The 27,920-nt window shown below is 36.5% G+C and overlaps 1 protein-coding gene across 1 annotated transcript in view; it reads left to right on the forward strand.

Moving 5' to 3' along the window:
* The window catches only part of DACH2 (dachshund family transcription factor 2), a 611,154-nt gene that overhangs the window by 234,457 nt on the left and 348,777 nt on the right, over positions 1-27,920 (forward strand). Inside the window, exon 3 of the mRNA XM_061178171.1 lies at positions 1,128-1,240. Coding sequence (XP_061034154.1) covers positions 1,128-1,240 — 113 coding nt within the window. The remainder of the gene's footprint in view (positions 1-1,127; positions 1,241-27,920) is intronic.

The following is a 27,920-nucleotide window of genomic DNA, read 5'->3' on the forward strand; positions in this document are numbered from 1 at the left end:
TGGAGCACTTTGCTACTGCAAAGTTGATAGAGTGAGGTTTAACTTAAATTTCTTTGTGAACAAAAAGTCATTTTTGGAAATGTTCTCTATCTGAACCTTATAAATTTTTGCAGCTTGGGTTATTTAATATAGTGTTTTGCAGTATTTTGTCAAAATCCCTCTTATTCAGCTTTGTAAACTGCATTTCTACTAAGAAGCAACAGCAGTATTTTAAGTAACATTAAGAAAGTAATATTTGAAATATACTGCATGACTTGAGAATGACTTGATCCTAATGTTCAGTGACTTATAAGTCTGTTCATGTGGTGACAGCTTCTAAATGATATATTCAGTACACTGACTGTATTAGGGTACAAGATGGAAGCCTGATACTGACTTTCTATTTCATTATTTTATGGATTAACATTTGCAACTGCAAACTGTTCACACCTGGGTGAAGAATGTGCAAATAAAATAAGTTAGGTTAATGTTTTAAGTTTAGCATCAACTCATCAGTTAAAAATACCAATCAATCTGTGAGAAAAAACAGCCTAGATTGCAAAGGTGGCAGGTTTCCTTAGTACAGACACTCCAAGAGAGTGTACTGCTGGTTATACAGCCTGGTTTAAATAATAGGTAGGAAAAAACCTACTGAGGGCAGGGGTTCTTTGTTCCCTGTGGGCTCCCAGCAGCTGTGGAAATGCTAGTAAACATCAGGCCTTATTCTACATATCAGCTTTTTACCCCTCACCTCTGGCATGCTGAGCAGAGACTTAATCACTTCACATTCTATACAATCCTAATTCTGTGAGCCCCTATCTCAGATCTCAGTTGCATGTATTAATACCAGGGATCAAGTGTAGCTTTAAGAGCGGGGTTTGGGTTTCTCACAACAGGTAAGCTGTATTGCAAAGTGCTGGCTTGTAAATAGAATCTAAGCTAGAAATTGATCTCTTATGGTTTTAATGCTTGCCATAATTATTTTGGAAGTTTAGTATAAAGTATTGGTCTGTTAGTAATCAATGAAAATAGTCTTTAATATAAAATTCTATCATTCTTGGCAATTAAACAAGATTTAGGCGAATGTAGCAAGTGATGGTATTTCCAAAGAGCATATTTTAACCTGATCTTTGTCTGTTTTTCAACAGTTCAAGGCCTGGCAGGCCTCCTAAGCGTTCTTTGGGAGTGTTGCAAGACAATGCTCGCCTTCTGCCCCATTCAGTCCCAGGCCTCTTATCACCAGGACTTATCACTCCGACAGGTAATAAAATCCATCCGATGATCAGCCTTGTCTCTTCATACTGCCCAGCATTTGAAATGAACTAAAATTGATCTAACTGCCTTGTCCTTCAGAGCTTTTCAAGCTCTACTAGAGGTTACATTATTGAATTTTTTTGAGTATTCATGAAAACAGTTTTGTTACTCCAGTGACTCAAATCAAATGGACATGACTTAAAAATTAATTATCATTTCCTTGTAAGAAACCTCTTTCAAGGCCTTATTGTGTGTATGTATGTATGTTTTTGTGTGCTGTGGGCAGAGATGGCGGGGGCAGGGGGGACTGGCCAAACTAACATTTTCTCAAAGCCTCCTATGGGATGTAGTATACCTACCTGCTTGTTGATATGTCTCAATAATATTCCTTTTGTTTTCAAAAGTTCTGGGCATCTGTGTATCTTTTCCATGTTATTACTCTAGGATAAAATGTAGAAATAATATGCATCATCCCTGGTAGTACCTTATGATTAGAAAAGAAGAAAGTGCAAGTAGTCATTGTCTTAAATAATGATTCAGTGTTTTTCATCGAACACTGTGATAAACAGTACTCCCCTAAAAATACCGGTCTCATAAATTTGCATTTTTGATTCTCTAAAAAAAAAGAACATAAAAGCACATAAAACACTTAAAAATAAGCTTGCAACTATACCTCAATTTAAAAAAAAGAATTGAAAAAAAATAAGCTTGCTATTTCTCTAACTGAACCTTTAAAAATCATTAAAGCTACTATGTGGTAGAAAATGTATTTAATGACACTATGATCTTTGTATCTTCAATGATACAAAAAACTAAAAAAAACTAATGTGTTTTGGGTATTAGGTCCTAGGTAATGCAAAATTATATGAGTAGTAGTCCTTGTCACAGTAGAATTAGGGAGAAGGTCATGTAAACTAATAATTTCAATTTCATTAAAGTATGATAGAGACTATAATACAAGTACATACAAGGTGCTATAATATCACAGAATGGGAGCAACTAAATCAATTTGTTAAGTTGGGTAATGCTCATAGAGATTTGAGTTATGTCTTATAGACTGAGTGTTGGACAGATGGAGAATCAGAGGAAAAACATCCTCTGTAGACAGATATACACTGATGAGAAAGGACCTGGTATGCTAGGGGGAATAGCAATTAAGTGGAAGAGACTGGAGCAGAGATTTAAGATGCGAGACTTATAGGCGATACAGTTAGAGTTAGAAAGAGTGGGAAAAACCAGCTTGTGAAGCTATCTTGTTTAACAGTTTAGGATTTTCCCTATAGACCAATGGTTTTCCAAAGGGTCTTTCAAGGACTTTCCTTACTGGCTGACATGGGATTGGGGAAGTACTTCTAGGTTCCCCACTTCTGCCTCAGAATTTTACATGTTCTATTTCATATAGGATTTTGTTCAAATAAAAAAAAAAGCTGCGGTAGGTAAAAGGAACCACTGATAAGTAACTGAGTAAATGCTTTAAAAACAATTGCTGTTGAAGGTAAGTAGCAATGAAGGGAGAAATACTGAGGACCTGAGTTGAGGAGAATTCAGTAGAGTAGAAAAGAGATTCATAGTTGCTTCATAATTAGAATTAATCACACTTGATAACTGATCAAAATAGAGAGCGAGAGGATGAAATCTAGGATGATTCATGTCTAGCCTAGGTTATAAGTTGGATGATTATGTCATTAGCTAAGATAGAGAATTTAGGAAGAGACTCAGGCTTTGGGGATTAGATAATGATTTTTTAGACTTTAAATATTTATAAACAAATTCTGATACAAGAAGAAAGCAGCCCTGTGCATATAAATGAATATAGAGGGCATAACAGTGCCTGAAATATATTACCTTGGTGCTCAATAAATGATAATCTATTTATTGACTTCTAAGATACATTGACAGAGCCTAGAATCAGTACCATGTAAATAATCAGATCTGTGTCCTGATGAAAGATGTATCCTGTGTAGATGGAAGAAAAAAAGGATTTTATAATTGCTTTGAGGCTAATGTACTCTTGAGTAAACTTCGGTACCTTATCTGTTGAGAAAAACCTGTAATATATATTAAGTTTCTATTATGTACCAGGCATGGGTGCTAAGTGTTTTATATACACTTCATTTAATCTTATAGTAACCTTATGAATATTGTCTTCATTTTTCAAGTAAACAATGTATGGCTCAGTGAGTTTAAATTAATTGCTTGAGGTTACAGAGCAACTGAGTGGCAGAACTGGGTTTCAGACCCTGGTGTTTTAAAGTCCAGGGCCCATATTTTTTCCTCATCATCATGATGTCTTATAGTAAATGTTAAAATCCAGTTTGAGGTTTTCATCCCCTCCTAGTTTACTTGGCATGTATGCTTCAATTCCTACAAGATAACGGAGCCTCCTTCCTTGGATTAGAGCCTTGGCCTTCTGTCTTACAACTTGGATTTACCACAGTGAGAATTATTGGAAAAAAAAAAGACTCCTCAATTCATAACCCTTTGCTTGTGCCTAGAATGAGATGATAGAGATAGATAAAGGATTGAGTGAGTAGGGAAAAGCATAAATACTTCAGTCTAAATGGCAGACAGTAGAAAAATCATTAAACGGGAAGGAAGAAGAATCTGCACAGCTCTATAGTCATTTCTCTTCTTAGAATACATTAATTTATTTTACATGCTCAAGGATATCCTACTCACTTCCAGTCATATAAGAAGAAAAATGCTCTGTAAGCCAAGTAGAAATAATTCTGGGATTATGCATTATTTTGCATTAGACACACTTCTTCACTCCTCCATTAGCAAAGATAATTGAGATAGAATCAATTCGCAATTTAGCTATCAGTAAGTTTCATATTTGGCATTACACTTACTATCCATTACAAACTTAACTTTCATTAATTTTACTTAAATATACTTTTGAAGAAGTCGGTTGATATTTTTAATATGATCTGTTATGGGTTGAGAATTATCCTTTTTTTCCCAAATGATTGTTAAAATGCTTTACAGTATTTTCCTGTTTCAGGTCCTTATGTCTCAACATTTTTTTGTAAAGAAAGAGATAATATTTTACAGCTCTGTATAATTTTACATACAACTGTCAAATTAATTATTGATAAGAGTCTGCTGTTACCTTCTGTTTCAATGTCATATGTCTGGAGAAGCCTCTTTGAACCCTGCTGAGTTTGCCTAAGTAAATGAAACTTGTTCTCCATTTGTTTATATTATTTCTTTGCATTTGCAATTTGAAAATGGGGTCTAAGGGTAACAAAATACAATGATCATGAGATCTCTTTTTAAATATAGTGATGTTTTTGTATATTATTTTTGCCTTTAAATTGTTATTTTCCCCCCAACAGTTGCAAGCAAAAAAATGCAAGTAAAAAGGTTTAAAATGGTTAAGTCATCATGCTTAGATTTGAGAAGAGTTCTCTATTATTCATATAGCTTGACATGTAAATTCTTAAAAATGCAGAGTAATATCAGGTATGCCATATTGTTTTATCTGCTTAGCAAAAAGGTATTTCAAATTTTCTACTTTATGTGATTTTATTTCCTTTTTTGATGTGTATCATTTTTCCATTTCAAAGATGTTTATTTTCCTCTTCGTTATATTTCCTCTATATAATGGAAACTGATTCATTCAAACCCCACTAATTCAGATCTTGAGATAATTCAGAGAGTGGCTATGCTAAAGTCTCTGGTATTAATTAAACGTATCTCATTTAGCAAATGAAAAGTATAAATAAAAATGTGTGTGTGTGTGTGTGTGTGTGCATTGGTGTAGGGTCATTAAAATACTTGGGAAATTTAACTGTACTTAGGTATCTAAAAATTACTTCAAAAATTAATTTCTATATGTATAATCAACATACTAATTACTGATGATAATTCTTTTTTCACTACGATAGGACCCACATGTGCTATTCTCGACAATATTGTCTGATATCCATTTAGAGATTATATCTATGTAACTATAGGCCAAGAGATATAGTATGTATGTATATATGTATGTATCTATCATCAATTAATATCTATCTATAGATAAAAATGTATATAATTCATGATTTTCATTTAACATATGTTTCTTTTTTTAAATTGGAGTATAATTGCTTTACAATCTTGTGTTAGTTTCTGCTGTACAATGAAGTGAATCAGCTATATGTATACCTATATCCCCTCCTTCTTGGACTTCCCTCCCACACCCCCCCATCCCACCCATCTAGGTAGTGACAGAGCACCGAGCTGAGCTTCCTGTGCTTTACAGCGTGTTCCCACTAGCTATCTATTTTATGCATAGTAGCGTATATATGTCAATCCTAATCTCCCAATTCATCCCACCCTCCCCTTCCCCTCCTGTGTCCACATATCCGTTCTCTATGTCTACGTCTCTATTCCCGTCCTGCAATAGGTTCCTCTGTACCATTTTTCTAGATTCCACATATATGCGTTAATATATGATATTTGTTTTGCTCTTTCTGATTTACTTCACTCTGTATGACAGACTCTAGCTCCATCAACATCTCTACAAATAACCCAATTTCGTTCCTTTTTATGGCTGAGTAATATTCCATTGTATATATGTACCACACCTTCTTTATCCATTCACCTGTTGTTGAACATTTAGGTTGTTTCCATGTCCTGGCTATTGTAAATAGTGCTGCAATGAACCTTGGGGTACATGTGTCCTTTTGAATTATGGTTTTCTCAGGGTATATGCCTAGTAGTGGGATTGCTGGGTCGTATGGTAGTTCTATTTTTAGTTTTTTAAGGGACCTCCATACTGTTCTCCACAGTGGCTGTATCAATTTACATTCCCACCAACAGTGCAAGAGGGTTCCCTTTTCTCCACACCCTCTCCAGCATTTATTGTTTGTAGATTTTTTGATGCTGGCCATTCTGACCGGTGTGAGGTGATACCTCATTGTAGTTTTGATTTGCATTTCTCTAATAATTAGTGATGTTGAGCATCTTTTCATGTGCCTCTTGTCCATCTGTATGTCTTCTCTGGAGAAATGTCTATTTAGGTCTTCTGCCCATATTTTAATTGGGTTGTTTGTGTTTTTGATATTGAGCTCCATGATCTGTTTGTATATTTTGGAGATTAATCCTTTGTTGCTTCTTTTGCAAATATTTTCTCCCATTCTGAGGGTTGTCTTTTCATTAACATATGTTTCTTGAACATCTGTTCTGCACCAAACAATATGAGAAAACATTACAACACATTGAAATAAAATTCATTTGGTGAGTCAGATTTTTCTCAAATTCCATCCAGCCTTTTATTGAGTTACTAAAAAATGATGAAATTTCATTTTTTTTTTGCCTTCATATATTGCACTGCTGATATTCTCATCTCATGTTTCTGTCTCTGTTTCTATTGTGCAATCTGTGTCTTAATTCCCTGATAGGTCATTAATACAAAATAATCCTATTACCTAGTATTTTCTGTAAAATATTTTGGGTTATAGAGGGAAAAAGAAGAAGGACTTTTATCCCCATCTTTCTCTGCAGATCTGAAGAAGTGCTAATATCCCTGGATCACACTCAAAGCACGGATTAGTCATGTGTGCCTTTGAATTTCCCAAAATATGACTACTCCCCTTTCCTCAGTTTATGAACCATTTCAAACAGACAGACATGGAATTTGGCCTGAGAGAGACTTAAACTGACAGCTTACAAGGAAGTAATAAAGTGCTTCAAATGAAATTCCTGTAGTGTTCACTCTTTAAAAGATAGCAGATTCTTCATCTGTTTGGTTTTTTTTTTCTTCGAGTTCTATCGTGACAAAATATTTTTAGGAATTTCAGCTGCCATCCAACTCCCTGGGAAACTGAGCCTGTGAATATCCAATCCTGTAATAGTAGCTACAACAATCAACTCAGGATTGGCAGAGCCATAAGTAGAATCCTGCCAGGTCTTTGCAGTGAGATCTTAGCTTCATGATATGGTATAATGCCAGTTAGCCTGATAGCATGATTGGAATCAGCACCCTTCCCTTTTCAAGATGCATTTCATATTCTTATTCAGTTGGCTTGGATGCTAAGAAGTGGTCATAAGGAGGACAGAGTGGTCCTAGGCCTTTCTTCTGTGAGTGTAAGACAGGAGAGATCTATCTAAAAAGAACCAAACCAACCTTTTTAACGGTCAACTTAAGACATTTCTGTTTCTGTGACTATCTTTGACTTTTTCAATGAGTAATATTGTAAGGCAAGCTTCATGTCACACAAATGGGAACTGCTTTTATGTCATTGCATTTTGTTTATTTCTTGTGTGTCCAGGAAGAACCATTGGCCTAATAGGAGCCAGAGTTGAATGACTAAAATTTTCTAATATGGAGTTTAGACTAACATACAATTTCGGTATCTCCACTGAACAAAAAGATTAACTACATCAGTTTAATAACAGGAACTTCATTCATTATATTAGCTAAATTTGGGTTTCCAAAACACTGATTTCTATATTTGTCAGTGCTTTTTTTCTATATATATTATAATTATCCTAACCTAAAAATGTCTCCACCCAATTTTTTAGATGCCTGTGAATCATTTTTGTATTATATTGATGGCTCATAGAGCAAAAGCCATTGCTTATTTCCAATGTAGGTGGAGGAGAAAACTTGGAATTTAAGCAAACCTTACAGGATGATGATGGTGATGATGATGATGATAAGCTTTATAGTGCTTTATTAAGTGCTCCCAAATCTTTAATGTGTGTCTATGTGTATGTAGGTAGCTAAACTTTTAGTTTTAAAAAAGAACACTTTTCAAGGTCCATCCATGTTGTCATGAATGATGGGATTTTATTCTTTTTTATGGGTGAGTAGTATTCCATTTTATATGTATACCACTTCTTCATTATGCATTCATCTATTGATGGGAACTTAGGTTTCTTCCGTATCTTGGCTATTGTAAATAATGCTGCAATGAATATAGGGGTATAAATATCTTTTCAAAATAGTGTTTTTGTTTTCTTTGGATAAATCTCCAGGAGTGGAATTGCTGGATCATATGGTAGTTCTATTTTTAATTTTTTGAGGAACCTTCATACTATTTTCCATAATGGCTACACCAATTACATTCCCACCAACAACGCAAAGGGGTTTGCTATTCTCCACATCTTTGCCAATACTCGTTTTTTGTTGTCTTTTTCATAATAGCCATCCTGATAGGTGTGAGGTGATACCTCATTGTGATTTTGATTTGAGTTTCCCTGATGAATAGTGGTGTTGAGCATTTTTTCATGTGCTTGTTGGCAATCTGTATGTTTTCCTTGGAAAAATGTCTACACAGATTTAATCAGGTTGTTTGTTCTTTTGATGTTGAATTGTATGAATTTTTTGTATATTTTTGGATATGAACTCCTTATCAGATATATCCTTTGAAAATATGTTCTCCTGTTCAGTAGGTGACATTTACTTTCTGTTGATATTTCCCATCACTGTACAAAAGCTTTTTACTTCGATGTAGTCCCATGTGTTTATTTTGCTTTTGCTTCCCTTGCCCGAGGAGATGTATCAAAAAAATATTATTAAAACCGATGTCAAAGAGCTTATTGCCTGTGTTTTCTTCTAGGAGTTTTATAGTTTCAGGTCCTACATTTAAGTCTTCAATCCATTTTGAATTTATATGTGTTCATGGTGTGAGATAGTAATCCAGTTTGATTCCTTTGCAAGTAACTGTTAAGTTTCCCAACGCTATTTACTGAAGAGGTTGCCTTTTCACCATTGTATGTTCTTACATTCTCTGTTGTAGATTAATCGATCATAAGTGTGTGGGTTTATTTCTGGGCTCTCTATTCTGTACCACTGATCTATGTGTCTGTATTTGTGCCAGTACCATACAGATAGGATTACTATAGTTTCGTAGTATAGTTTGAAATCAGGAGTGTGACATCTCCAGTTTTGCACTTTTTTTACTTAATATTGGTTTAGCTATTTGGGGTCATTTGTGTTTCCACACAAATTTTAGAATTTGTATTCTAATTCAAACGATGAATTATTTATTACACTTCTATGAAAAATGCCATTTGTATTTTGATAGGGATTGCATTGTATCTGTAGATTGCTTTGGGTAGTATGGTCATTTTAACAATGTTAATTCTTCCAGTCCATGAACATGGTATATTTTCCATCTGTTTGTGTCATCGTCAATCTTGTTCATCAGTGTCTTATAGTTTCTTTGAACAGGTCTTTTCCTACTTAGATTTATTCCTTGGCATTTTATACTTTTTGATGCGATTGTAAATGGGATTGTTTTAATTTCTCTTTCTGATAATTCATTGTTAGTGTCTAGAAATGCAACAGATTCCTATATATTAATTTTGTATCCTGCAACTTTACTGAATTCACTGATGAGTTCTAGTATTTTGGTGGTATCTTTAGGATTTTCTGTATATATTATAATGACATCTGCATAGTAACAGTGACAGTTTTATTTCTTCCATTCCAATTTGGATTCCTTATATTTCTTTTTCTTGTCTGATTGCAGTGGCTAGGACTTCCAAAACTATGTTGCATAAAATTGGTGAGAGTGGGCATCCTTGTCTTGTTCCTGATTTTAGAGGATATACTTTCAGTTTTTCACTGTTGAGTATGATGTTAGCTGTGGGCTTGTCATATAAGGCCTTTATTAGGTCAAGGTTTGTTGCCTCTATGCCCATTTTGTGGAGAGTTCTTATAATAAATGGATGTTGACTTTTTAAAAAAATATTTCATTGAAGTTTAGGTGATTTACGTTTTCTGTATTTCTACTGTACAGCTAAGTGATTCAGTTATACATACACACACACACACATATATATATATATATATATATATATATATATATATATATACACATTCTTTTTCATATTCTTTTCCAGTATGGTTTATCACAGGATATTGAATATAGTTCCCTGTGCTATACAGTAGGACCTTGATGGTTTTTTTTCTTTTTTTAACATCTTTTTTGGAGTATAATTGTTTTACAATGGTGTGTTAGTTTCTGCTTTATAACAAAGTGAATCAGCTACACATATACATATATTCCCATATTTCCCCCCTCTTGCATCTCCCTCCCACCCTCCATAACCCACCCCTCTAGATGGTCACAAACCACTGAGCTGATCTCCCTGTGCTATGTGGCTGCTTCCCACTAGCTATCTATTTTACATTTCAAGTATATATAAGTCCATGCAACACTCTCACTTCTTCCCAGCTTACCATTCCGCTCCCCATGTCCTCAAGTCCATTCTCTACATCTGCATCTTTATTCCTGTCCTGCCCCTAGGTTCTTCAGAACCATTTTTGTTTTAGATTCCATATATACATGTTAGCATACGGTATTTGTTTTTCTCTTTCTGACTTACTTCACTCTGTAAGACAGACTCTAGGTCCAACCACCTCACTACAAATAACTCAATATCATTTCTTTTTATGGCTGAGTAATATTCCACTGTATATATGTGCCACATCTTCTTTATCCATTCATCTGTTAATGGACACTTAGGTTGCTTCCATGTCCTAGCTATTGTAAATAGAGCTGCAATGAACATTGTGGTACATGACTCTTTCTGAATTATGGTTTTCTCAGGATATATGCCCAGTAGTGGGATTGCTGGGTCGTATGGTAGTTCTATTTTTAGTTTTTTAAGGAACCTCCATACTGTTCTCCATAGTGGCTGTATCAATGCACATTCCCACCAACAGTGTATGAGGGTTCCCTTCTCTCCACATCCTCTCCAGCATTTATTGTTTGTAGATATTTTGATGATGGCCATTCTGACAAGTGTGAGATGATACCTTATTGTGGTTTTGATTTGCATTTCTCTAATGATTAATGACGTTGAGCATTCTTTCATGTGTCTGTTGGCAATCTGTATATCTTCTTTGGAGAAATGTCTATTTATGTCTTCTGTCCATTTTTGGATTGCGTTGTTTGCTTTTTGATATTGAGCTGCATGAGCTGCTTGTAAATCTTGGAGATTAATCCTTTGTCAGTTGCTTCGTTTGCAAATATTTTATCCCATTCTGAGGGTTGCCTTTTCGTCTTGTTTATGGTTTCCTTTGCTGTGCAAAATCTTTTAAGTTTCATTAGATCCCATTTGTTTATTTTTGTTTTTATTTCCATTTCTCTAGGAGCTGGGTCAAAAAGGATCTTGCTGTGATGTATGTCATAGAGTGTTCTGCCTATGTTTTCCTCTCAGAGTTTGATAGTGTCTGGCCTTACATTTAGGTCTTTAATCCATTTTGAGTTTGTTTTTGTGTATGGTGTTAGGAAGTGTTCTGATTTCATTCTTTTACATGTAGCTGTCCAGTTTTCCCAGCACCAATTATTGAAGATGCTGTCTTTTCTCCATGGCATATTCTTGCCTCCTTTATCAAAGATAAGGTGCCCATATGTGCGTGGGTTTATCTCTGGGTTTTCTATCCTGTTCCATTGATCTATATTTCTGTTTTTGTGCCAGTACCATACTGTCTTGATTACTGTAGCTTTGTAGTATAGTCTGAAGTCCAGGAGCCTGATTCCTCCAGCTCTGTTTGTCTTTCTCAAGATTGCTTTGGCTATTCGGGGTCTTCTGTGTTTCCATAGAAATTGTGAAATTTTTGGTTCTAGTTCTGTGAAAAATGCCAGTGGTAGTTTGATAGGGATTGCATTGAATCTGTAGATTGCTTTGGGTAGTAGAGTCATTTTCACAATGTTGATTCTTCCAATCCAAGAACATGGTATAGCTCTCCATCTATTTGTATCATCTTTAATTTCTTTCATCAGTGTCTTATAATTTTCTGCATACAGGTCTTTTGTCTCCTTAAGTAGGTTTATTCCTAGGTATTTTATTCTTTTTGTTGCAGTGGTAAATGGGAGTGTTTTCTTAATTTCACTTTCAGATTTTTCATCATTAGTGTATAGGAATGCCAGAGATTTCTGTGCATTAATTTTGTATCCTGCTACTTTACCAAATTCATTGATTAGCTCTAGTAGTTTTCTGGTAGCATCTTTAGGATTCTCTCTATATAGTATCATGTCATCGGCAAACAGTGACAGCTTTACTTCTTTTCCGATTTGGATTCCTTTTATTTCTTTTTCTTCTCTGATTGCTGTGGTAAAACTTCCAAAACTTTGTTGAATAATAGTGGTGAGAGTGGGCAACATTGTCCTGTTCCTGGTCTTAGTGGAAATTGTTTCAGTTTTTCACCATTGAGGACGATGTTGGCTGTGGGTTTGTCATATATGGCCTTTATTATGTTGAGGTAGGTTCCCTCTATGCCTACTTTCTGGAGCGTTTTTATCACACATGGATGTTGAATTTTGTCGATAGCTTTCTCTGCATCTCTTGAGATGATCATATGGTTTTTCTCCTTCAATTTGTTAATATGGTGTATCACACTGATTGATTTGTGTATATTGAAGAATCCTTGCATGCCTGGGATAAACCCCACTTGACCATGCTGTATGATACTTTTAATGTGCTGTTGGATTCTGTTTGCTAGTATTTTGTTGAGGATTTTTGCATCTATGTTCATCAGTGATATTGGCCTGTAGTTTTCGTTTTTGTGTGACATCTTTGTCTGGTTTTGATATCAGGGTGATGGTGGCCTTGCAGAATGTGTTTGGGAGGGTTCCTCCCGCTGCTATATTTTGAAGAGTTTGAGAAGAATAGATGTTAGCTCTTCTGTAAATGTTTGATAGAACTCGCCTGTGAAGCCATCTGGTCCTGGGCTTTTGTTTATTGGAAGATTTTTAATCACAGTTTCAATTTCAGTGCTTGTCATTGGTCTTTTTATATTTTCTGTTTCTTCCTGGTTGAGTCTCAGAAGGTTGTGCTTTTCTAAGAATTTGTCTATTTCTTTCAGGTTGTCCATTTTATTGGCATATAGTTGCTTATAGTAATCTCTCATGATCCTTTTTCTTTCTGCAGTGTCAGTTGTTACTTCTCCTTTTTCATTTCTAATTCTATTGATTTGAGACTTCTCCCCTTTTTTCTTGATGAGTCTGGCTAATGGTTTATCAATCTTGTTTATCTTCTCAAAGAACGAACTTTTAGTTTTATTGATGTATGCTATTGTTTCCCTCATTTCTTTTTCATTTATTTCTGGTCTGATATTTATGATTTCTTTCCTTCTGCTAACTTTGGGGTTTCTTTTGTTCTTCTTTCTCTAATTGCTTTAGGTGTAAGGTTAGGTTGTTTATTTGAGATATTTCTTGTTTCTTGAGGTAGGATTGTACTACTTTAATCTTCCCTCTTAGAACTCCTTTTGCTGCATCCCATAGGTTTTGGGTCATCGTGTTTTCATTGTCATTTGTTTCTAGGTATTTTTTGATTTACTCTTTGATTTCTTCAGTGATCTCTTGGTTATTTAGTAGTGTATTGTTTAGCCTCCATGTGTTTGTATTTTCTACAGAATTTTTCCTGTAATTGATATGTAGTCTCATAGTGTTGTGGTCACAAAAGACACTTGATATGATTTCAATTTTCTTAAATTTACAAAGGCTTGACTTGTGACCCAAGATATCATCTATTCTGGAGATTGTTCCATGAGCACTTGAGAAGAAAGTATATTCTGTTGTTTTTGGATGGAATGTCCTATGAATATCAATTAAGTCCATCTTTTTTAATGTGTCATTTAAAGCTTGTGTTTCCTTATTTATTTTCATTTTGGATGATCTGTCCATTGGTGAAAGTGGGGTGTTAAAGTCCCCTACTATGATTGTGTTACTGTCGATTTCCCATTTTATGGCTGTTAGTATTTGCCTTATGTATTGAGGTGCTCCTATGTTGGGTGCATAAATATTTACAATTGTTATACCTTCCTCTTGGATCGATCCCTTGATCATTATATAGTGTCCTTCCTTGTCTCTTGTAATAGTGTTTGTTTTAAAGTCTATTTTGTCTGATATGAGAATTGCTACTCCAGCTTTCTTTTGATTTCCATTTGCATGGAATATCTTTTTCTATCCCCTCACTTTCAGTCTGTATGTGTCCCTAGGTCTGAATTTCGTCTCTTACAGACAGCATATATATGGGTCTTGTTTTTGTATCCATTCAGCCAGTCTTTGTCTTTTTGTTGGAGCGTTTAATGCATTTACATTTAAGGTAATTATCAATATGTGTGTTCCTATTACCATTTTCTTAATTCATTTGGGTTTGTTATTGTAGGTCTTTTCCTTCTCTTGTGAGTCCTGCCTAGAGAAGTTCCTTTAGCATTTGTTGTAAAGCTTGTTTGGTGGTGCTGAATTCTCCTATCTTTTGCTTGTCTGTAACAGTTTTAATTTCTCTGTCAAATCTGAATGAGTTCCTTGCTGGGTAGAGTAATCTTGGTTGTAGGTTTTTCCCTTTCTTCACTTTATATATGTCCTGCCACTCCTCTGTGCCTTGCAGAGTTTCTGCTGAAAAATCAGCTGTTAACGTTATGGGGATTCCCTTGGATGTTATTCGTTGCTTTTCCTTTGCTGCTTTTAATATTTTTTCTTTTTATTTAATTTTTGATAGCTTGATTAATATGTGTGTTGGCGAGTTTCTCCTTGGATTTATCCTGTATGGGACTCTCTGTGCTTCCTGTACTTGATTAACTATTTCTTTCCCTTATTAGGGAAGTTTTCAACTACAATCTCTTCAAATATTTTCTCAGTCCCTTTCTTTTTCTCTTCTTCTTCTGGGACCCCTATAATTCGAATGTTGGTGCTTTTAATGTTGTCCCAGAGGTCTCTGAGACTTTCCTCAATTCTTTTCATTCTTTTTTTTTCTTATTCTGCTCTGTGGTAATTATTTCCACTATTTTATCTTCCAGGTTACTTACCCGTTCTTCTGCCTCAGTTATTCTGCTATTGATTTCTTCTAGAGAATTTTTAATTTCACTTATTGTGTTGTTCATCCCTGTTTGTTTGCTCTTTAGTTCTTCTAGGTCCTTGTTAAACATTTCTTGAATTTTCTCCATTCTATTTCCAAGATTTTTGATCATCTTTACTATCATTACTTTGATTTCTTTTTCAGGTAGGCTGCCTATTTCTTCTTCATTTGTTTGTTTTGATGGGTTTTTACCTGCTCCTTCATCTGCTGTGTGTTTCTCTGTCTTCTCATTTTGCGTAACTTACTGTGTTTTGAGGTCTCCTTTTTGCAGGCTGCAGGTTCATAGTTCCCGTTGTTTTTAGTGTCTGCCCCAAGTGGGTAAGGTTGGTTCAGTGGGTTATGTAGGCTTCCTGGTGGAGGGGATTGGTGCCTGTGTTCTGGTGGATGAGACTGGATCTTGTCTTTTGGTGTGCAGGACCGCGTCTGGTGGTGCATTTTGGGGTCCCTGTGACTGTATTATGATTTTAGGCAGCCTCTCTGCTAATCGGTGGCATTGTTTTCTGGTCTTGCTAGTTGTTTGGCATAGGTTGTCCAGCACTGTAGCTTGCTGGTCGTTGAGTGGAGCTAGGTCTTAGCATTCACATGGAGATCTCTGGGATGGCTTTTGCCGTTTGTTATTTCATGGAGCCAAGAGGTCTCTGGTGGACCAATGTCCTGAACTCGGTTCTCCCAATTCGGAGGCTCAGGCTTTACTCCTGGCTGTATCACCAAGACCCTGTCAGCCACATGGCTCAGAATAAAAGGGAGAAAAAAAGAAAGAAAATAATAAAATAAAATAAAGTTATGAAAATAAAAAATTATTAATAATTAAACAAATTAAAAAGTAATAAAGAAAAAGAGAGAAAAAAAGAAAGAAGAGAGCAGCCAAACTAAAATCAAATCCACCAATGATAACAAGCGCTAAAAACTATACTAGAAAACAAACAAACAAACGAAAAAAACAAAAAAATGGACAGACAGAACCCCAGGACAAATGGTAAAAGCAAAGCTATACACCCAAAATCACACAAAGAAGCACACACATACACACCCACAAAAAGGGAAAAAGTTTAAAAATATATAAAAAATAAAAGGAAGAGAGCAACCAGATCAATAAACAAATATACCAATCATAATACACTCTAAATACTAAACTAAGATAAACATAAAAACAAAAACAAATTAGATGCAGAAAGCTAACCCCAAGTCTATAGTTGCTCCCAAAATACACCACCTCAATTTTGGGATTATTCGTTGTCTATTCAGGTATTCCAGAGATGCAGGTACATCAAGTTGATTTTGGAGATTTAATCTGCTGCTCCTGAAGCTTCTGGGAGAAATTTCCCTTTCTCTTCTTTGTTCACACAGCTCCTGGTGTTCAGCTTTGGATTTGGCCCCGCTTCTGTGTGTAGGTCGCCTGAGGGTGTCTATTCTTCGCTCAGAGAGGATGGGGTTAATGTAGCAGCTGATTAGGGGGCTCTGGCTCACTCTGGCTGGGGGCAAGGAGGGGTACGGAATGCGGGGTGAGCCTGTGGCAGCAGAAACTGGCGTGACATTGCAACAGCCTGAGGTGCCCTGTGTGTTCTCCCGGGGAAGTTGTCCCTGGATCACAGGACCCTGGCAGTGGGGGCACCATAGACTCCCAGGAGGGGAGGTGTGGAGGGTGACCTGTGCTTGTACACAGGCTTCTTGGTGGCTGCAGCAACAGCCTTAGTGTTTCATGCCCGTCTCTAGTGTCTGCGCTGATAGCCGCGGCTCACACCCATCTCTGGAGCTCGTTTAGGCGGTGCTCTGAATCCCCTCTCCTCACACACCCCGAAACAATGGTCTCTTGCATCTTAGGCAGGTCCAGACTCTTTCCCAGGCTCCCTCCTGGCTAGCTGTGGTGCACTAGCCCCCTTCAGGCTGTGTTCATGCAGCCAACCCCAGTCCTCTCCCTGGGATCTGACCTCCAAAGCCCGAGCCTGAGCTCCCAGCCCCCACCCGCCCCAGCGGGTGAGCAGACAAGCTTCTCAGGCTGGTGAGTGCTGGTCGCCACTGATCCTCTGTGCAGGAATCTCTCTGCTTTGCCCTCTGCACCCTTGTTGCTGCACTCTCCTCCATGGCTCTGAAGTTTCCCACCCCCCCCCCACCCAACCCCTTTCTCCACCAGTGAAGGGGCTTCATACTGTGTGGAAACTCTTCCTTCTTCACAGCTCCCTCCCAGAGGTGCAGGTCCCATCCCTATTCTTTTGTCTCTGTTTTTTCTTTTTTTTTTCCCTACCCTGGTACATGGGGAGTTTCTTGCCTTTTGGGAAGTCTGAGGTGTTCTGCCAGCATTCAGTAGGTGTTCTGTAGGAGTTGTTCCACATGTAGATGTATTTGTGATGTATTTGTGGGGAGGAAGGTGATCTCCACGTCTTACTCCTCCGCCATCTTGAAGGTCTCTCCTGGACCTTGCTGTTTGGGTGTTGAATGTTGTCAAAGGTTTTTCTGCATCTATTGAGATGATTATATGATTTTTATTTTTTAATTTGTTAATATAGGGTATCTCATTGATTGATTTGCAGATTTTGATCCATCCTTGCATCCCTGGGATAAATCCCACTTGACCATATTGTATTACCCTTTTAATGTATTGTTTAATGTATTGTTGTGGATTTTTGCATCTATGATCATTAGTGATATTGGCCTGTGATTTTCTTTTTTTGGATATCTTTGTCTGGTTTTGTTATCACTGTGATGGTGGCCTCATAAAATGAAATTTGAAGTATTCCTTCTTCAGCAGTTTTTTGGAATAGTTTGAGAAAGATGGGTGTTAACTCTTCTTTAAATGTTTATTAGAATTCACCTGTGAAGATATCTGGTCCTTGAATTTTGTTTGTTTGTGTTTATTACAGATTCTATTTTATTACTGGTGATTGGTCTGTTGGTATTTTCTATTTCTTTCTGGTTCAGTCTTGGGGGATTGTACATTTCTTGGAATTTGTCCATTTCTTATAGGTTGTCCATTTTATTTGTATATAATTGTTTGTAGCAATCTTTTATTATCGTTTGTATTTCTGTGGTGTCAGTTGTGTCTTCTCTTTCGTTTCTAATTTTATTGATTTCAGCTCTCTCTCTTTTTTTCTTTATGAGTATCTCTAAAAGTTTATCAATTCTGTGTATCTTTTCAAAGAACCAGCTCTTAGTTTCATTGATCTTTTCTATTTGTTTTAGTCTCTATTTCGTTTATTTCTATTCTGATCTTTATGATATCTTTCTTTCGTTTAACTTTGAGTTTTGTTTGTTCTTCTTTTTCTTGTTACATTAGGTGTGAGGTTATGTTGTTTGATATTTTTCTTGTTTCCTGAGTTAGGCTTATATCACTATACAATTCCTTTTAGAAGTGCTTTTGCTGTGTTCCATAGTTTTTAGATTGTTCTGTTATAATCTTCATTTGTCTCCTGGTGTTGTTATGATTTCTTCAGTGATCTATTGGTTGTTTAGTACTATGTTGTGTAGCCTCCACGTGTTTGTGTTTTTTGCAGTCTTTTTTTCTTGAAGGTGATTTCTAGTCTCATAGTGTTGTGGTCGGACAAGATACTTGATATAATTTCAGTTTTATCTAATTTATTGAGACATTTTTTGGCCTGGCATGTGATATATCCTGGAGAATTGTTCCATGTGTACTTGAAAAAATATGTATTCTGCTGCTTTTGGGTGGAATAGTCTATATATATTTCTTAAGTCCTTCTGGCCTAATGTGTCTTTAAAGGCCAGTGTTTCCTTATTGATTTTCTTTGTGGATGTTGTGTCCATTGATGTACTAGGGGGTGTTAAAGTCCCCTACTATTGTTGTACTATTATTTTCTTATTGTCAACTTCTCCCTTTATATCTGTTAATATTTGTTTTATGTGTTTAGGTGCACCTTTGTTGGGTGTATATATACTTACAATTGTTATATCTTCTTGGATCTATGCCTTGATCATTGTGTAATGTCCGTCTTTGTCTCTCGTTATTCTTTGTTTTAAAGTCTATTTTGATGGATATAAGTATTGCTACCCTGGCTTTCTTTTCATTCCCATTAGCTGTAATAACTTTTCCCATTCCCTTACTTTCAGCATGTGTGTGTCTTTAGATCTGAAGTGAGTCTCTTGTACACAGCATATATATAGGTCTTGTTTTTGTATCCATTTAGCCACTCTATATCTTTTGATTGGAGCATTTAGTTCATTGACATTTAAAGTAATTATTGATAGGTATGTACTTATAGTTATTGGTTTGTTTTTGTAGTTCTTTTTTGTTCCTTTCTTCTTCTTTTGCTCTCTTCCCTTGTGATTTGATGACTATCTTGAGTGTTGTGTTTGGATTTCTTTCTTTCTGTGTGTGTGTGTGTGCATGTGTGTGTGTGTGTGTGTCTATTATAGATTTTTGGTTTCTGGTTACTATGAGGTTTATATATCACAATCTCTCTCTCTCTCTCTTCGATTATTTAAGTTTCTGATTTCATAAGTTTAAACACATTTTAACAACCTTGCATTTTTACTCCACCCCTCCATGTTTACCATTTTTGATATCATATTTTACATCTTTTTTGTGTGTATCCCTTAACTATGTATTGTGTATATAGATGATTTCATTCCTTTTCTCTTTTAACCTTTCTACTAGCTTTATACATGCTTGATTTTTTACCTTTACTGTATATTTGCCTTTACCCATGAGATTTTTCCTTTTATAATTTTCATATTTCTACTGTGTCCTTTTGTTTTTCATTGAAAGAGGTCTGTTTATTTCTTGCAAAGCTGCTTTTGTGGTGCTGAACTCTTTTAGCTTTTGCTTGTCTGTAAAACTTCTGTTCTTTCCATCAAATCTGAATGAAAGCTTTGTTTGGTAGAGTATTCTTGACTGTAGGTTTTTCCTTTTCATCAGTTCAAATATTTCATGCCACTCCCTTCTAGTCTTTAGATTTTCTGCTGAAAAGTCAGTTGATAGCCTTATGGTCATTTCCTTGTACCTAACTGACTGCTTTTTCTCTCACTGCTTTTTAATATTCTCTCTTTATCTTTAATTTTTGCTATCTTAATTACAAAGTGTCTTGGTGTGGTCCTCTTTGGATCGACCCTGTTTTGGACTCTCTCTGCTTCCTGTACATGGATGTCTGTTTCCTTTCCCAGTTTAGGGAGGTTTTCAGCTAGTATGTCTTCAAATATGTTCTCTGCCACTTTCTCTTCTCCTCCTGGGACCCCTATAATGCAAATGTTAATATGCTTGATGTTGTAAGTGTTTCTTAAACGGTCCTTATTTCTTTTTATTCCTTTTCCTTTTTTCTGTTCAGCTTCAGTGATTTACGCTAATCTGTCTTCCCACTCACTGATCAGTTCCTCTATATCATCTGAACTACTGATTATTCCTTCTAGTGTATTTAAATATTTCAGTTATTGTATTCTTCATCTCAGTTTGGTTCTTCTTTATATTTTCTAGCACTTTATTAAAAACTTCTATCTTCTCACTCTGTTCATCCATTCTTCTCCTGAGTTCTTTGAGCATCTTTATGATCATTACATTGAACTCTTTATTGGGTAGATTGCTTATCTCCACTTCACTTAGTTCTTCTTCTGGGGTTTTATCTTTTTTCTTCAGTAGGAACATATTTCTCTGTTGCCTCATTTTGCCTAATTTGTTGTTTTTATTTCTATGTATTGGTAGGTTGATTACTTTTCTAGACCTTGGAGAAGTTGCCTTTTATAAGAGACCTCCTATGCTTCCCAGTAGCACACTCCCCTCTGCTCATCAGAGTTATATGCTCTAGGGGTGTCCCCTATGTGGACTGTGTGGATCCTTCTGTTATGACAGGCTGCCTACTGTGGTTGGTCTGGTAGGTGTGACTGACCCCCATTCCAGTTGTTTGCCAGGCCTTGCCTTGTGCAGAGGCTGTCAGTGCTGGTGGGCAGGGCTGGGTTTGGAGCTGCTGCTGGGCAGAGACAGGTTCCGGAGTAAATGGTTGTGGCCTTTGGAGTTCTGGATCTACCGTTGGCCTGCTGGTGGATGGGGCTGGTTTCTGACATGGTTGGCTGCAGGTTCCATGGTGTTGAAAGCTGGTGTTGACCTCCTGGTGAGTGGGACTGGATCCTGGGCCAGCTGGCTGTGGGATCCAAGGTGTCTCAGAGCTGGCATTAGCCTGCTGGTGGGTGGGGCATTGCAAAGACATGTCCTGGGGCTGGTGTCAGCCTTTTGGTGGGGGCAGGGGCTGAGGCCCAGGGCATCCCAGAGCTAGAGCTCGCCTGCTGGTGGAGTTTTTGGCTGCAGGACCCTGAGGTCCTGGAGCTGGTGTTGGTCTGCTGGTGGGTACAGCCAGATCCCAGGGTGGCTGCCTGAGGGGCCCAAGGTTGCCAAATCTCCTGTTGGCATGCTGTTGGGCAGAGCTGGGTCCCAGAGAGTCCCAGAGTTGGTGCTACCCTGCTGGTGTCTGGGCTGTTTCCTGACATAGTAAGCTATGTGGCTGTGGTGGTCCTAGGTCTGGTGCCTGCCCACTGGTGGGTGAGGCTGTTCCCAGGACTAGTTCTGGCCCATTGGTGGGTGGAGCTGTGTCCTGAGTTCTCTGGCTACAGGGTCCTCAGAGTCCCGGTGCTAGTGCCTTTGTACTAGTGTGTGAGCCCAGGTCTTGTGACCTCTGGTGGGCAAGGCTGGGTCCTGGCGCTAGTAAGCTAGAGTGAGGATTCCAAAAAGGCACTTGCCAGCACTGGAGTCCTTGATGTAGAACAAGCTTCCAAAAATAGCTGCCTCCAGTGTCTGTATCCTCAGGGTGAGCTCCAGTTGCCTCCTGCGTCTCCTGGAGGCTCTCCACGATAAGCAGGTAGGTCTGACCCAGGTTCCTGTCAAATTACTGCTTTTGCCCTGTGTCCTGGAGCACATGAGGTTTTGTGTGAGTCCTTTAAGTGTGGAGTTTATTTCCCACAGCCCTCTGGCTCTCCCAAAAGTAAGCTCCCCTGGCCTTCAAAGTCAAATGTTCTGGGGGCTCTTCTTCCAAGTGCAAGACCCTTGAGCTGGAGAGTCTGATGTGGGGCTCAGACCCCTCACTCCTTGGGGAGAACCTCTGCAATTGTAATTATCCTCCTGCTTGTGGGTCACACACCTGGGGGTATGGGTCTTGATTATACTGTGTCTCCACCCCTCCTACCCCTTTCATTGTGGTTCCTTTTTTATATGTTTAGTGGTAGAATATCTTTTCTGCTAGTCTTTTGATCTTTCTCATCAATAGTTATTCTGTAAATAGTTGTAATTTTTGTGTGCCTGTGGGAGGAGGTGAGCTCAGGGTTTTCCTGCTCTGCCATGTTGGCCACTCCCCCATACTACATTTTCTTTAACCATTTCTCCATCGATGGACACTTAGGTTGTTTCCATATCTTGGCAGTTGTAAATAATGCTGTGTGATTTCACTCACATGTGGAATCTAAAAAAAGACACAAACAAACAAAATAAAAACAAACTTATAGATACAGAGAACAGATTAATGGTTACTAGAGGGGAGAGGGGGTGGGGGGGTGTGCAAAATGGATGAAGGGGGTCAACCGTATGATGATGAATGGCAACTAGACTTGTGGTGGTGATCACATTTTAGTATATACAGATCTTCAATTATAACTCTGTACACCTGAAATTTATAAAATAATAAAAATTAAAAGAATGATTTTCAAGTGTTTTCTCATGTGATACTCGTAGCAATCCTGTAAGCTTAGCATTAATATTTATTAACAGATGAAGAAAATTACTGTTCAAGAATTTAAATGATTTGCCTCAAATCTTAGAGACAGTAAGGGGTGGAGCCAGAATTTCAAAGCCCAGGTCTCTTGACCACTAATACCATAACTTTACAAATACACTGAGCTATATCTTTCATGCAAAAACTTGACATTGAAAATTGAGGCTATAAATCTTCAGGGTCATATCAGAACTGCGTAAGTTAAATATGAGAGATAGAATGTGTCATGTTTTGGAAGTAGGAAATTCTTGGAATAATCCATATAATTAACTGTTGGTGATTGTATAACTTCAATAAAATAAAACCTTGATCTTCTCCTTTCCTTTTTTGATCATTCTTATAGAAGTTTACAGTGTGGGACAGCTATTATAATTAGATATGGCTATAATTTTTCTCTCCAAGAAGTATAAAAAAATATTTTGAATGATTGCAACTTACTTTTTCTGTAGAAAAAGGTAACAGTTATAAATTGTTTCTTGTGACAACTCTTGAGTGAATTACTTTGATATATCTGGCTAATGAATTAATATGATTAAGTTAATGAGAAATAGAAATGTTGCCAAACTCCATTAGTCTGGCTGTAATGCTTCTCCACATTTACAGTTCTAGCTTCCCCCTGTGTTGAGAGGATAAGCACACACTGTCATTGTGATAAATGATATATTGCATGTTGCCCTGCTTTCCATCTGGTCAATACTCAAACCATCCCCAAATGAGAAATCTCATAAAAATCACATTGTCGCACGCCAAGTCTAGTGGATTGTAGAAAGATACATTTGCCTTTCCAGGACCCATCCCCCAACCCTGTCTTCTCCATCGTAGGCAACGTACATGAAATGAAATATACAACTCTTCACCTACTACATGTGTCACTCTTTCAGTATCTGCTCTTTATGCTGGCTTGTTTTTTCCCAGGGAAGAAAGAGTCCATTTATGTAGCACAATAAAACTTTCCATTGTACAATATGCCTGACAGATGATAAGCTACTTTGTCACCACTTTATTTTATTGGCGGCAGTGGAGGGCTGTATTGAAATAACCCATTATAATACTAAAGCATGTAGTTAGGTTAATCAAAAAATATTCTGTATAGTTATTAAAAAATACACTGAGTATCAATCATTCAAGGAACCCTACAGAGCAAAATATTGAATACATTTCATACTGTTTTCAATTAAAGAGGTTAAGGGTAATAAGATTTAGCACCTATAGGCATCATGTTCATATTGTGACCAGAAATGAGTAACAAAAATTAGCCTCAATACCTGGTTCCCACCTTTAAAAAAATCTATAGACCACCAGATATCTTTCTTTTATTATCAGCCAAAAGTTGGGGGTAGGCATTGATTACTGTGGTGTTGGAGGTGGTGAAAAAGTTTTGTGTGACTTCTTTGTTCCCCTTTTTGCAATGTATGAACTCCAGATCATATATTGAACTCATTTTGTTTATAATCAATAGAGGCAAAATCCTGAGAGTTCTCAAAATGGAAAAAAAAATTATTGTGTTTTTGTACACATGCCTGAGTCAATGTAGAGAGTGCCCAAATATAGAACTTAAAAATGTTATTAATATATGCTTTTAGTCTCTGAGTGCTTTCACTTAATCCTTTTAATGTATACCTGAAAGTATCAGGTGAGAAGTTTTTTTTTTTTTTTAATGTTATTTTTTTAACATCTTTATTGGAGTATAATTGCTTTTCAATGGTGTGTTAGTTTCTGCTTTATAACAAAGTGAATCAGTTATACATATACATATGTTCCCATATCTCTTCCCTCTTGCGTCTCCCTCCCTCCCACCCTCCCTATCCCACCCCTCTAGGTGGTCACAAAGCACCGAGCTGATCTCCCTGTGCTATGCGACTGCTTCCCACTAGCTATCTATTTTACATTTAGTAGTTTTTTAAATCTTTCTGTAAAATAAATCTGGGTTAGCAAATCATTTAATATTCTTCTTACATTAACACTGGAAATAAAAGTTATAATTCTGACTTTAAATGACAACATAAAAAGGGCCAGTTAAACTCTGACTGAGTTTTCTCTTTTGTCTGAATCCTCAAAAGTAATGTTTTCTTTTTCAGTATTGTTACTTCTGTAACCCAAGGACCAACAGAGAAGAACTGTCTTTTTAACCATATAAAATACCCTTTCCCCCTTGTATCACATGTGAAGGTACATAAAGTTACTTAAATCACTGTAATAAAAATAAATAAAAATATCTATACAGGATAGCAATGAATATTAAATTGAAGTCAGGGTGAGAAAAGATGGGGAGTTTCTCATATAGACTGGCATTGGTGAAAAAGGGCAATTGCCAATAATCAATTGGTGGATAGAGGGTCATCATATGCAACTGAGGATTGTTGCCTATGTATCTTTATTTGAAAAAGATTGAGAATATTCCTTGCTAAAAATACATTCTTTTTAAAAAGCTTTTTTCTTTGGTGGCATAACTTTCATAGAATAAGCTGTACATATCTAAATGTACAATTTGGTGCTTTGACATATGTACATACCCACAAAACCATCATCACAATCAAGATTGTGAATACATTCAATACCCTAAACTTTCCTATTGCCCCAACCGTACTTCCCTGTCTGTCTCCCAGGCAGCCACCATTCTGCTTTCTGTCACTATAGCTTGTATTTTCTAAACTTTTATATGAAGGGAATCATAGAACATGCATTATTTTTGTCTAATTTCTTTTACTTAGCATAATTATTTTCAGATTCCAAGTTGTTGTGTGTATTAATAGTTCTTTCATTTTTATTGCTGAGTAATATTTCATGGTATGGATATACTGCAATTTATTCCTACATTTCCCTCTTGTAGATATTTGAGTATCTAAGTTTTTGGCTATTGTGAATGATATTGCTTTAATCCTTTGTTTACCCATTTTTCTGTGGATATGTATTTTCATTTCTCTTGAATAAATATGATACTGGGATTACTTGGTTGTATGGTAAGTGTATGCTTAAGTTTATAGGTAACTTTAAAACTGTTTTTCAAATTTGTACAATTACATTCCCATCAGCAATGTGTAAACGTTTCAGGTGTTCATATCATTGCTCACAGTTGGTGTGGTTGGTTTTAGAAATACATTCTTTGACAATCTATCCCTAAATCCTGAATTCAAGCCTTTGCACCAAATACTGTCCTGTTTAAAGGTTAATCCTTGAATTAAAGTAAGTCATACTTTGTTTAATCATGAGACCTTAGTATAAATGGGTATCTATTTCTGCCTAAATGCAGGATTATAGTCAATGAGGAATGAAGATTGAGGATCAGAGTGAAGGGCCTATCCTTCTGGGGTGATAAGTGGTTTCTTTCTGTGCAACATCATGGACCTTGACATTGTGAAGTAGAACAAAAGAAGGGGCAGGGGAGAGAAGCCAATACTAGAGAGATAGGAAAGATAACCCAGACAAATTCCTCCTACCTCATGGTTTGCCTAGAGTCATCGCAGGGTAGAATTAGACAAATATTTTCAAGCTGAAAGTTGGAATCATACATTTTATGACTTTCTTATTTCACAGTTTGCTCTTTGGTTGGGATCACACTTGAAAGCTGAAGTAGATATTTCTGGGGAAAAAAAGCAACTTCCCATAAGGGTAAAGAAGAAAAATAATTTTTTTGAATTCATTTATGTGAAGGGCTTTATGTACAGACCACATACTTTGGGCTTAGATGCTTTGGTCACAAGGGATAAAAAACCCAAGTCTAGTTTTTCAGGAAAAGCTCTCAAGATATTACACCTCACTGTGAAAGTGTGAGTTGAATTAAAACTTAATTAAACTAATTAGATAAATGGATTAATAGCAAAGAACATTGTCCTTAAACTGTGAGAAATGTGTGGTATTCCATCACACTATCAAAGGAAAACTGAAGTTTGAAGTCAAACATTTTCTGGTGTGTATTTTAGTGAAGAATATATGGTCTCTGGAAGTGGACCTTTACATTTTCTGAGCATAACTTCTATGCCTACTACTTAAAAAAAAAACTTTGTGTCCCAGGCTGATGTTGATATCTGTACATTTGATTTTATTTTAGGACTACAATATCTGTTGAATGTTTTGTGAAAGATAACTAAAATGACCGAGGGTGTGGAGAGGCTTGCATAGGAAGCAAGTTAAAATGAATTGCACCCTTTATGCAAGATAGATAAAATTTAGAAGAGAATATGGTCTAAGTATACTAGCCTGTTAAAGACATGTACTGAGTGATTGAAGACCTGTTTACTAATTTTCATAATATGAAATAAATATCTTGACGATTGGAGGAGGATATAGGAGTAATACTTGAAAACTTTATAGGCTGAAAAGGAGAGAACGATATTGATTTTCTGGTTTAGAAGTGTGTTTGTCTCAGTTATAGTCTAGTGAATTGTCTGTTAGACTTATTCAGATAACAAAGTCATAGAGAATGATTAAGAAATCTTAGGAATGTTCATGATAAACCCATTTTTCCCCCAAAGGTGACATTTGTTGAAGTAAATGATCATGGTTTCCCACAAATCATCCTTGGGTGTCCTGTTAGAGGTAGAACAAAAGAAAGGCCTATTTTCTCATGACATTGCTTACATTGTTCATTTCTAAAGAAATAACATTGTTTAAAAGAAGTATGCAGAATAAAGTTCTTTTTGTCCTTTTGTATGTTTTTGAGGAATTCCAGCTAAAAATATATATTTGTTTAAATATTACTTTTGTTCATTTGAACAGCAATGAACATTCCTTTAATAAGTTACATATTCAAATTTATTTTATATTAGTAATTTACAATTGGCAGTAACTGATATATTGTGGTTTTCCAAAAATTTAACATAAAAATTAACTGAAGATAAAATGCATAGCTTCCAAAGTTGTGTCCATGTTTAAAATCCCAAAAGGAGAGTACTTTAACATTAGTCCTAGTTGTAGTCAACAGATCAACCCTCCTGTAGCACTTCTGATCTTTCAAAAATACAAATCTCTTATTACCCCTTGCTTGAAACTCTTCTATGGCTTTTTATTGACAGCAAAATAAAGTTCCTTAACATGGAAAAAGAGTCTGTCTGATCCAGGCTCAGCATAACTTTTTACCATCATCTCCTACAACTCCTTCCTCAAACACCGTGTACTGTATAACCTCATTAAGCTTCTCTCTATTCTTCAGATACCCCATGCTCTTCCACACACCCATGACTTTGT

The sequence above is a fragment of the Eubalaena glacialis genome, chromosome X (genome assembly GCF_028564815.1).
Source record: "Eubalaena glacialis isolate mEubGla1 chromosome X, mEubGla1.1.hap2.+ XY, whole genome shotgun sequence".
Lineage (NCBI taxonomy): Eukaryota > Metazoa > Chordata > Mammalia > Artiodactyla > Balaenidae > Eubalaena > Eubalaena glacialis.